Source organism: Hippopotamus amphibius, chromosome 13 (genome assembly GCF_030028045.1).
Source record: "Hippopotamus amphibius kiboko isolate mHipAmp2 chromosome 13, mHipAmp2.hap2, whole genome shotgun sequence".
Classification (NCBI taxonomy): domain Eukaryota; kingdom Metazoa; phylum Chordata; class Mammalia; order Artiodactyla; family Hippopotamidae; genus Hippopotamus; species Hippopotamus amphibius.
The window spans coordinates 30,837,600-30,850,718 of NC_080198.1; the positions used below are offsets into that span (position 1 = coordinate 30,837,600).

The 13,119-nt window shown below is 35.0% G+C and overlaps 1 protein-coding gene across 31 annotated transcripts in view; it reads right to left on the reverse strand.

Annotated features, from left to right (window-relative positions):
* SLMAP (sarcolemma associated protein) overlaps positions 1-13,119 on the reverse strand; it is a 144,447-nt gene that overhangs the window by 54,510 nt on the left and 76,818 nt on the right. For all 31 annotated transcript variants that reach the window (XM_057705849.1, XM_057705850.1, XM_057705842.1 and 28 more), the window contains 4 exons: positions 10,266-10,338; positions 6,079-6,115; positions 4,354-4,416; positions 202-297 (listed from right to left, as the gene is read on the reverse strand). In XM_057705849.1, coding sequence (XP_057561832.1) covers positions 202-297; positions 4,354-4,416; positions 6,079-6,115; positions 10,266-10,338 — 269 coding nt within the window. The remainder of the gene's footprint in view (positions 1-201; positions 298-4,353; positions 4,417-6,078; positions 6,116-10,265; positions 10,339-13,119) is intronic.

Sequence of the window (13,119 nt, forward strand, 5' to 3'; positions counted from 1 at the left end):
AAGGTTGCTACTGCCAAAAAAGATCTAAAATCATAAAGTTGACCAAGACCAACTGTAAAATGCTAAATTTTTAATATTTGTTCATTAGGAAGTAACTTCACCTTTTTGCTGGCCACAAAATTTTAGTTTTAGTTTAATCAACACCTAAGGGATATTAAATTGTGCTCAAATGCTTCTTGAATATAAAGGCAACTGGAATACCTGCCAACTGGTATCTGAAGCCTCTTGGGTGATGGCTAGCAGCCGCTGAAGCGTGGCTAACTTCTGTTCCAACATCTGTTCCCGATGTAAGGCCTCCTAATATTATATAAATCACAAAAGAAATTCTAATAAACTCAGCATGACTACTTTGCAAAGTAATCAATTTTTAGCACATTCTGAAAATATTCTCCTATTACATCCCACAGTGTATCTTACTTTCAAATCTGATAAATCTATTTTGTAAATATATTTAGGCCATATCATTTTAGCCTCATTTGTTCAGCTGTAAGTAGTGCTGTTAGGGGTGCTCTAGCTGCAACTTCCCCTATAACAGAAAACAGGTCATCTGTTTTTGTTCTTGTTTTTTCTTACTTGTAATTAACAAGAGTTTAAAAAAAAAAACCAAAAACCTAGAGTAGAAAAATCTGACAAATGTTTTAACCCTGCATTTTATATATATACATTTAATTCTCTCTGTGACTGTATAACACTTAGCCGTAGTTGAACATGCCAAAAATAAGAGTCCACCAAGTGTTAGTTCAATGTAATTAAGGTTTCAAGGAGTTATATAACTATTTCGCAGCTCCAAAGGAATATTTTTACAGAGAAAGACATTGGCATGTAAAGCCTTATCTCTAGGTCATTTGTTAACATTTGATAGCTGTTAAGAGGGTCTCCTTCACTGGAAGTCAAGGTGAAAATGTTCACACAGCATTCAGTTGCGGTTTTGGCACATCTTTAAATTTCACTTTCTTCTCTTCCTGTCATTATCCAAAGAAGAACATTTACTACCCTAATACCTCTGAGCCACCTCAAATGAGAATTGTATACTTCAAACACAGTATCTGAAGGTTTAGAGCATGCATTTGTTGCTTTCCACATCCTTGATAAATAAAGATTAGGGAAAATTTGGTCTAATTAAAGGTATTGCTTTTTAATATAACTCTAAAAGTATAGATTAAGGAATCTAATAAAAGTCACACCATCTCAACCCACATTAAAACACAGCTTACACTTAAAAGGGACTAGCAGCCAAGTTTATTTTAAACTTTTAAAACATTCCTATATCCAGGAAATTACACTAATGCTGCAAAAAATTTTACTTAAAAATAAAACCACCAAACAACCACTACCTTCCACTAGATGGTGTAATTTCACCTTTTTTATTACTCAATTCCATTTAGAGTTTCGTAACTCCAAAAACCACATCCTAACAGATATCTAACACTTCCAGGAATGGGCTTTTAGTTCTAAGACATGAAACGTATCTATTTTAGTTTTTATTCAAAACGTTTACAGCTTACATTAGAACTTCGGCAATTCCAAAAGAGGTATACAGAAAAGAAATCCAGTATAATTTTCTCTCAAAGAATTAGAAAAAGAACAGTGAAAGATTATGCCATTATGAATAGTCAAAGAACTGACAAGAAAGTTGGAAAGAGGACTGGAGTGAGTCAGAGCATTAGATTCACAGTCCATGACGACTAGTAACTGTAGTATACAGCCCCAGGAAATCATTTTACCATATTTCTCATGTGAAAAATGAAGGTTAGACCAGATCAATCTCAAAGTTTTCTTCTACCTCTAAAAATAAGATAGATCTAGGTCAATTAATGTGATTTCCTACTGAATGGTAAACAACTACTAACATTTATGGCATATATTCTATGCGCCAGGCATTGTTCTAAGTGCTTTACATGTATTAATTCCTTTTTTGTTTGTTTTGAATATTTATTTATTTATTTGGTTGTGCTGGGTCTTTGTTGTGGCATGTGGGATCTTTGTTGCGGCATGCGGGATCTAGTCCTCTGGCCAGGGATTGAACTTGGGCCTCCTGCATTGGGAGCTTGGAGTCTTAACCACTGGATCACCACCAGGGAAGCCCCTTGTGGCTTGTGGGATCTTAGTTCCCCAACCAGGGATCAAACCCGGGCCCTCTGCAGTGAAAGCACCGAGTGCTAACCACTGGCCAGCCAGGGAATTTCCTGTATTAATTCATTTATTCTTTACAATTCTGTGAGGTAAGTGCTATTATTATACACATATCGTAGATGAGGAAAATGAGGCACAGAAGAGTTAAAAAACTTTCACAACAGGTCAAAAGTTAAAGCCACAGATCAAATTCAGGGAATTCTGGCTAGAGTCTATGTTTGTAAATACTAAACCGCAAGTGTATAAAATCAGTTTGCAATCCACCATTACATTATGCCCAGCAGAAGACAAGATCTGATTAATACACTGTTAATTTTCACAGATGTGTACATTCTTAACTGAGGTAGAACTGCTCTCAGTGATTGATCTATAAAAGAATGTAGGGACACAGGATCACTGGTTTGGTCCTATCATTTTAAACAAAAGGCAACTGAAGACCTACATATGTAAAATGACTTGCCCAAGGTCACAGAACTAATTGACTAGGAGCCAAGACAAAAACCTCAGTCTCTAAACGCCTGATCCAGGATTTTCCTTAATCATGCTCCCTCACTAGAATAATAAGAACCATAATCCAGTCTAAATCTACCAAACTCAGGAAAGAAAGAAAAAGCAAGTACAACTCCTTGTTTTCTTTTCAGAGATTTGTATGGCTCTTTATATACAGTACTAACTTCTTCAGGAGCCCATTCTAAACGTCTGTCCTATCAAGAAATCTTTCTACAGACTGAGCAGCACAGAACAGTAGTTAAAAGCAGAGACTCTCAGGTTTGACTTGTCTGGGTTTAATCCCAGCTCAACCACATACTAGGTGTATGATACTGTGCAAATTATTCAAACTTCCTGTCCTTCAGTTACTCCATCTATAAAAATGGGAATAAAATATGTACCTTACAGGATTTTTATGAGGATTAAATGAATTAATATAGGTAAAATGCCAGACTAGAGTCTGGCATATAGTAAGTGCTACATAATTATTTGCTATTAATAGTTAATATTTTAATAGTTCATCTTATTTGCTATTATAGCTATTAATAGCAACCAAAATCTCTCCAGATTTAATTTTATTTAAAAATAACCTTTGGGGACTTCCCTGGTGGCGCAGTGGTTAAGAATCCACCTGCCAGCACTATTTACAATGGCCAGGACATGGAAGCAAATGCCCATCAACAGATGAATGGATAAAGATGTGGCACATACATACAATGGAATATTGCTCAGCCATAAAAACGAATGAAACTGAGTTATTTGTAGTGAGGTGGATGGACCTAGAGTCTGTCATACAGAGCAAAGTAAGCCAGAAAAACAAATACCATATGCTAACTCATATATATGGAATCTAAAAAAACGGTACTGAAGAACCCAGTGACAGGGCAAGAATAAAGATGCAGATGTAGAGAATGGACTTGAGGACACAGGGTGGGTGGGGGTGGCGAAGGGGAAGCCAGAATGAAGTGAGAGAATAGCATTGACACATATACACTACCAACTGTAAAATAGATAGCTAGTGGGAAGCTGCTGCATAACATAGGGAGATCAACTCGATGATGGATGATGACTTAGAGGGCTGGGATAGGGAAGGTGGGAAGGAGTTGCGAGAGGGAGGGGATATGGGGATATATGTATAAATACAGCTGATTCACTTTGTTGTACAGCAAAAAAAAAAAAAAAAAAACCACCTGCCAATGCAGGGGACATGAGTTCAATCCCTCATCCAGGAAGATTCCACATGCCACGGAGCAACTAAGCCCATGCGCCACGACTACTGAAGCCTGCGAGCCTAGAGCCGGTGCTCTGCAACAAAAGCCACTGCAATGAGAAGCCTGTGCACCGCAACGAAGAGCAGCCCCTGCTCACTGCAAATAGAGAAAGTCCATGTGCAGCAACGAAGACCCAATGCAGTCAATAAATAAATAAATACATAAATAAATAAATTTTTTTAAAAAGTCACCTTTGGATAAAGAACAACTGTGGAACTTCCTCATATTTGAAGAAAAAAACTTCTCTTGTACAGAACCTTATCTTCTCTAGACTTAACAATCTGGATTTTTTAAAATCCTTTTTTTATAAGACCTATTTTTAATATATATTTTTTTACTTTGAAAAGATATTTCTTTTGTACTTGTACCCAGCCAATATTTCTTTAGCCTATATTTATGAACTAGCAAATCAAATCTAAGTTCTGCTTTAAAGACTAAAAATTCTCAAGATTTACTTTACCTGAAGATACTGAGAGAGCTGGAATAGTTCCTGAGAGTACATACTTGGAGTGTTAGCAGCAACCTAGAAACAAAATGATATACCTTCAACAGTCACAAAAAATATTTGCAGAAGACATTAAAGCCAAACCAAGTCCCTGAAATGCCGATTTACTGAAATATGCAAAATAAAAATTATTTTTCAAATTAACCATTTGCTTTAGTTTTCAAAATATTTATGCTCTGTGTCTAGAATTTATAAATGGAATTGTATTATGCTGATTAGTTTGAGATTCACAAGCAGGATGGTGAAACAAACGCTACCCATAAAAACATTCCTTGATAAACCAAATCACAAACTTACAGCACAAAGGCAATATATCCTTTTCTTTACCCAGAAATAATACCTGCTAAATCAACAGACCTACATTTTCCCCTTTAAAATTCATTGTTAAATCGTTCTTCAATATGTCAACAAGTCACAATTCATTTAGAAGTAGACATCTTCAAAATGATATTTGTATGGGGGGAGGTGTGGGGAGAAACAGGACACTGAATACAATACTTTGTCCAATGGCCAAAGGCAATGAAAAATGTTTGTCTTTTTTTTCTTTCCCTTTATAGGTAGGTTTTAAGCAGAAAAAGATGGGAAATAATGGTGTTTAAACATTACAAGTTACAGCCAAAACGCTTAGAACTCAAGAGTATTAGAAGAAATAATTTCTATAAAGGGTTTCTCCCAGGTGTGGAATATAGAACCACAGCATTATTTAAAAAAAAAAAAAAAAAAAAGGCACTAACAGGTTGCTGTAACATTTATCTATATTCTCAACACTACCCAAGCCTCATATGTTAACTTATTAGTGATGTTAACAGCATCATTCCTTATTAAGCTCAGGAAGTCTATTTGTATTAGTATGTTAACTAGAAGACAGAGAGGTGGCATTATTTTTTTAAAGTTTAAATCAGCAAGGCCATTATTTACTTCTGAAGTGATTCTTGGTATTGCTAAAGCTGATGATTAACCACTTTTACTTCTAAAAAAGGAACCTAACAGAGAACTTCAGTTTCAAGTAGGCTTTCATTCTTCATACTTCATCCAAATGGAAGGGAAAAAAAGTAAAATGTTTTCCCCAATAGTTTAGCACTACACTAAGAAAACTCAACATCCACTTTAATGCCAAAAGATAGAAAAGATTTTTTTTTTTGCTATTTAGCAATGATATCTACAGTTGAATACACCATTATTTCTGAACAATAGAAAAAATATTTTCTAACAAGTAATTACTGAAAAGTTTCTGTCCAAATCAAGTTAAAATTGATCTTCAAGGATAATAAAAGAGCAACTTCTGTAAGCCCATATTTCTGTGTTATTTCCATATGTATGTATATTTTAAGTAAACTATCTGGCCACAAAGCTTTAATAAATATTTCTAGACAGAAATGTGTTCCAGAATAAAAGCAGTAACTAATACTTCTTACCTATGGCTAGGCATAAAACAAATGCTTCTAGTGTAGAGTCAGCCATTGACTTGAGATGATAAAGGCTTTTTCCTAAGAAACAGCCACCCTAAATTCTCCAGTTATTGAAGATCAGATTAGAGTAACTATACAGCTCTATGCACTCATATTTTGTTACAAAAGAGAAATAAGTTTTTAGGTAAAGCATGTTAAAAACGAACAAACAAACATTTTCAAAAACAATACAGCTGGAAAAAATTGGAAAAAATAATCATTAGCAACTTACTTTGTCAACAGGACTTGGTAATGGAGCATGGATGACACTGCAAAATAAAATTTAGAATTTTTATCTAATTTCCTGATAATAGAGGAAATAGAGTACGACAGTACGAAAATATCTTAAACCCCAAAGTTGACACACTTGCTTTCATATAACTAAAAGAATGTGAATTATTGTTTAATCCTTCATAAACATATAGAATTGCTAGAAAACAAGGTAGTAAATGCACAAATCTTTTTACACATTAATATATTTCTAAAAACAAATTCAAAATCCAAAATGTATTACATGCCCTTGCCAGATCTACTATTAATGAGGACTATGGTGAATTCCTTGATTATAAGAACTTTTAAGTAGAAAAGAAGCACTCCTTAAATTATCCATTTAAAATTTTAGAATGTGTAAATTCTTTTAAAATTAAATATTCCTATAGAGAAAGTCTTAAAAAGCAAAGTTCTACTGTAAAGAAGGCTATAATTTGGAAATACGTTCTAGCAGAGAAAAACTTTAGCTAATCAAAACATTAGTACTACTCTTCTCTACCCAGCCACCACACACACACTGAAAACTTACGTGTAGTTATAAATCTAAACTCAGTATATCACTTTAAAATGAAACAGTAACACAGTATTAACTGGTACTAATTGCCTTTTTGACCTTATAAAATATATAAGAGGCGGTATAGTGTAGCAGTTAAGCATGTAGGCTCAGAAGCTATACTGACTGGGGCCAAATTTTGGCTGTGCTTACCAGGTATATAATCTTGGACAAGTTATCTAACCACTATAGGTCTCAGTTTCCTTACCCATAAAATGGGGACAATCATAAAAATAACCACATAGGGTTATTGTGAGTATTAAATGTGTTAATACAAATAAAGAGCTTAAAACAGTACCTAGACATAGTAGCACTTGATCACTACTACCACTCCCATGAGAACAGAGCAGCTAAGGAAGCCAAAGTTCCTGTCTTACAAGCCCTGTAAGATATTGTAATGTGGTTTGGGAGGGTGAGTAGACAGAGCACAGAGCAAGGCTGCCACCCGTATCTCCTACCACTTGCTCCTCACTCCATATCCTAGAGGCCAATCTGGTCAGGGTCTCCTTGATGGTTGATTAGGTAAAGTCCCTAGCTTCAACTGCTTAATCATGTGTAAGTTGCTGACAAATTGATCTTGAAGGATTTAAAAATAGGGATGACAATTCTGATCCCACTGTAGTAACTGCAAACATCCTAAGAACATTTCAATTCAATTAGTCACAAATACCCTAAGATGCTGAATGAAATGGAATATTAAGTACTAGCACCCACCTCCCGTCTGAGCTCCCATGATATCCTGTACAGACTCCCACTGAGACAATACAATCCCCTACTCCACTCCTTTGATTTCATGTCTGTGTTCTCAGGCACTGTGAACAATTCACCTCTGCATCCCCAGAACCTATATAAGGTCTAAATCTAGTGCCTAATGAAGGTTTAAAAAATTACAAACCACCTTAGTTTTTCTTCTCTGCCTTAAAAATGGAACAGCTGTTTTAAATGTAAGTTACATAAGTTTCTTTTCCTTGATTTTATACAAGTAATACATACTGACTATGCAAAGTGAAGTAAAGCATGAGGAAATAAGAATTACCCAATGCCAGCACCCAGATATAGCCATTTTGGGTATATATCCTTTTCTCTGTGGACATGCACATATAGGGAAATGAACTTAAGAAAGTCTAAACAGAAGCAAATGGTATTAATGGAGGTTTTTTCCTCAATTAATTTTGGCTGCACTGGGTCTTTGTTGTGGTGCACGGGCTTCTCTAGTTGCGGCATGTGGGATCTTAGTTCCCCAACCAGGGATCAAACCTGGGCCCCATGTATTGGAAGCTTGGAGTCTTAACCACTGGACTACCAGGGAAGTCCCAGGAGGCTTTTTGTTCATTTGTTTTTTTTTTTTTTTAATTTGTTTGTTTTTAATACAGTTTTCTTAGTGACCCAAGTACAAAATTTTCTGTTCTCATGAAAATCTGGTTAATAAACAAAAGGCTAAAAATCTAGCAAAACAAACTACTGTGGATATAGGTGTAGTTTGTTTGAATTATGGAAAGAGTTCATATGCAACAAAGAACTATAGAAAAGGAAAATCATTATTTAGTTTCAGGATGGTGGGATTATAGGCAATTTTTCTCTGTTTCTTATTATTTGAAAATTATTTGTGCAATATAATAAAAATCAAGGAAGAAAAAAATAATCAGCTTTTTGAGAACGGTATACCTACTGAAGACCTTAAAACTATTACATGCTAAGTATACAATGTACCTTAAACGCTAAGCATTCTGGCATACTTAAAAGCATCTCGATTGCTAAAATATACTAGATTACAATAACAGAAATAGTATTTGTCATGTGCTCATGATACAGCAGGTACTACGCTAAACTCTTTAAGTGTACAGTTTTGTTTAAATCCTCCTCCTAAAATTCCTGCTCAACAGATATTATTACTAACTTCATTTTTCAAATGGGAAAAGGGAGGCCTGATCAAGTCACAGATCAGGCGGTGTTGGGCTTTGAACCAGACTATCTACTTCTAAAGACCATTCTGATATTCCTCCAGCTCTAGAGAATTACTGTTCAAAATTCATCTTCTCCAGAAAGTCAGTCAGATTATGTCAAAAGAAACTGGCAGCAAACTTTTAAATGATGCTAATATTTAATCACATAAGAAAAACCAAACAAAGAGAAGGAAACAGGGACAAAGATGAAAAGCACTGGGTGAACAAGAGGGATAGGACACAATTCACTGACAGACTTTGAAAAAATTCATATGCTCCGCTGGATGGAACCTGAGAACAGATTCCCTTTATGTAGCTGCTCAAAGCTTTTGAATCCATGAAAGAAAAATCTCATTATCAAATACAAACATCAAGATCTTTAATAAGCCATTCGTTATTAGTCGATCAATAGTTACTCTTATTTTTGAAACCTTAACTCTTGACTAAGTCATATTAAAAGCAAAGTCATATTAATGTTCCCAAAGTTACTCAGGGGGCTGGGATAGCGAGGGTGGGAAGGAGCCACAGGAGGGAGGGGATATGGGGATATATGTATAAATATAGATAATTCACTTTGTTGTACAGCAAAAACTGGCACAACAGTGTAAAGCAATTATATTTCAATAAAGAGCTTAAAAAAAAAGTTCCCAAAGTTAACTGTTTTTAATAATTAAACTATAATTTAGAATAAGAAACAGATCAATGTTTTAAATTTAAAATGTTTTAAAACTTGTTTTTTTCAGATATCCTGAAAGGTAAAAAAAAAAAAACAAAAAAACCCCAGCAGTCTCTGAAGCATAATATACAATAATTCTAATGAAAGCACTATCATAGTATTAAGAGGACCTCTCTGTGCTTCCTTTTTCCTTCTCTCTTTCCTACTCACTACTCTATTTCACCTTCAACTTACTGCTGCTCTCAACCTCCCACCCTCAGATATGTTTCTGCTTTTGTAGGACAGAAAATATTGTTGGGTACAGAAACAAGCCTCTAGTATACTCAAGGTTTCCCACCCCCAAAATAAAAAATGCTTAAGTTTAAAGACTGTTTAGCTCTAATACTTCATAATAATAATCTATGAAAAGTAGAAGATAAAATGTATTTACATTTTAACATTTGCATTTTATGAGCTATTTTTCCCTCTTAAGTTTGTCCTCCTCTTAGCGACCTTTCCATTACTTGATTTAAAAAAAGAAAAAATGACAGAATTGGAAAATCCCTCCAAAAACTCCCACCAATACCGACTATTAACTAACAACCTTAAAGTCCTGTAAGATGATGACACTGGCATTAACTTCAGAAGCAACCATAGTTTAAGAAGTCCTATATGAAATGCAGATCAAAATGAATACAATTATCACTCATCAATAACTTACATACTCCAAATATTCTAAAAAAATAATTTTCCATCAAAATATAAGTTGTAAAGTTAGTTTTGGAAACAAAATGACTGTGCCTCCTTATACATTGTTATTTACTAGAATTATAACTAATATGAAAAGCAATTAAACTGAAATATATTATATTCCAAAAGTACTACATCAATTTTCTAACATTAGAATGATCCCTTAGTATTAACAGTACACTATCATCTAGAATATTATTAACCAATGTGATTAATACAAAAACTTCACAGCACTAAATTATACTCACTCTGAGCGGAGCCGGGCTTCCATACCATCTGGTAGAAAAAGTTTTATTGTGGAAACAATGCACCCATGGGTAACTGGTTAAAACAAACAAATAAGATGGATAAAATAATTGTTTAAAAATCTAAACCTTCATACCTCTTATATCTCAACATATATTTTATTCTTAAATATAACAACTTCTAGGAAAGGAAATAACTTTGGTGGTTTAATAACAATATTCATTCCTCTGGAGAAACTCATTCCTATCCATAATGAATCACAACAGCAAGGTAGAATCACAGATAAAATTGTTTTGAAAAGTGCCCTAACCTCCAATGCTACAGCAACAATCAATGAAAGGTCATTTGAGTGTATGAAAATACAACTGAGTGTCAGGGGTGGGGGGAAGATACACTTTCTCCCCTATAATGCTAGCATCAAAACCTAAGTACAACTATTCCCCAGTTGAAAATTTAGCCCTTAGTCCTAAATCTCCTGTCCTCAACCTATAACTCCTATCCATACCTCACAAAACTCTAAAGTTCTGTATAATAACAGCCTAGAACATGCCATTCAATGCCCCATGTTATGAGTGAGAAAACCAAGACCACAGACAAGTGAAGCTGCTTCTACAACTCTCTGCTGTTAAGTATCAGAGCTGTTGGCTAGAACTCAAGTCTAAAGTTTTCCAGTATTTAAAATTATGGTTTTGTTTTCTTGGTGGATGTTTCTTGCTCCACCTCCAAACATCTTTATATAACATTACATCAGTCACTTTGTAGACAGCTTCTTATCATTTCTTCTTACTTCCTCCTTCTTCTGAAGATTTTAAGAGATAAAACCTCTCAAAGGCAGTACTTGTACAGAGCTTCTCTTTCTTTTACAGAAAAAAATTATTTTCATAGTTTAAAAGCTGACGGTTTATTCTTCTATTCTTCAGATATTATGTCCTTCAGGATTCAAAAAGTTCACTTATTTAAACAAACTAATTAAAAGCTAATGTAGGGTGATGAAAATATACTATATCATGATATAGTGGTGGATAAGAGGAGTGGTGGATATGTGACTGCACACATTTGTCAAACTCAGTGAATTATATGTGTAAAATTGGTATTGTAAGTAAATTACATCTCAATAAAAATGACTAAAGAATAGAGCTACCACATTTTTTTTTGTTAATGCATTTATATGAGGGCAACTTATTAAGTGATCAGGCCCATGAATCATCAAGATGGCATTATTAACATGAGGTAATATGATTACTCTGTCATCTGGAAATGCACACTGAACTTAAGAAACAGCACAGTTTACTCAATATTAATTTTTATTAACTAATTTATTATATGTAAAGTGCTAGCACAGATCAAGAATCATCTATGTGGCAGTCTTCTAAAATCTCTGCCTAACATAGCAACTATGGCCACTGTCATTTCAGGCCTCACCCTCCTTGTCTTGCTAATAGATACGCTATACAAAACCAAGCTACCTGCATCTCCAAATTTCTTACTTTTCATAATCCCATGCCTTTCACACAAGCTGTCCTCTCTGTCAGTGATGTCCTTTAACCCCTTGCCTGCATAAAGGCTATTTATCCTCCAGGGTCAGACTTTCTACCTCCTTCACTAAAGTTCAGTATCTGAGTTAGGTGTCCCCGGAGCCTTCTATATCTACTTATTACAGTAAACACACTGCTTTGTGAATATTTACCATTTACACAACTGCTGTCTCACCAATTAGAGTCAACTCTTTGGGGGCAGCAATGACTGTTGCTTCTCACTTCTTAAACCTGGTAATTAGCAGAGTTATCTGGTACAAAGAAGGTATTTAAAAAGTGCTCAATGAATATGTCAAAGAACATGTCTGGTTAATATTTTACAGCTTCCATTACTCGGGCGAGAAGGTATCTCTTACTTTCAGGATAGTAGTGTTCATCTCCACTTGCAAGAAGCACCTAACTGCCTCCTTTCTCTGGCAGAAGACAGGGAAGGGATGGATTTATTTGGTTATCCACGCTATTTATCCCTAGCTTGATGGCTCCCCCAGAGATTTACTATAAACAGGCTACAATAAATAGAGGGAGCACAAAGCAAGAAGACCCAGCGATACTGATAATATACCAATATATTTAAATTGATTATAAATTTTTTTTTAAAAAAGGGTGCAGTGAATTACAGAATAAAACTGTAGTGCCAGAGCTGACAGCCTACAACATGTTACATAAGGATTTCTTTTGCTTACATATATCACAGCGAAGCCTAGCAACTGGACCAATGTACAAATTTGTGAGATGAACCAAGGCCTATTACTACCTGGGCAGTGTGAGGTTGCTGCACTATTGAAAGCAGTTAAAGAGCAGGTCTGACTAAGCTGACAATCTAGTCTAGCCAACCCTGCCTTTGGAAAGGTTCTTGTGCCTAGATAAATGGATGTACAGAAATGTTAAGTTATCTTTTCAATTTGCAAAAGGCAAGTATTTTAAGCAAACTGACAAAAATTTTTTGTTCTAATACTTATATTAACGACTCTAGGTAGCAGCATTTCCTAAAATGGAATGCTAGCAGGTGTTATCAATAAAGGATTCTGGGGTCAGAAGAGTTTGGAAAATACTTGTTTAAAGGACAAAGAGGGCTTCCTAGGTGGCGCAGTGGTTAAGAATCCGCCTGCCAATGCAGAGGACATGGGTTCGATCCCTGCTCCAGGAAGATCCCACATGCTGCGGAGCAACTAAGCCTGTGTGCCAATAAATAAATAAATAAATAAATAAAATTAAAAAATAAAAGACAAAGAATTTTTATTTTTTTAAACCACAGGCTTTCTCAGAGTTTAATGGGCTTTTTGTCCATAATGAGGCTCTAAAGGTAAGAAATATTTTCCAG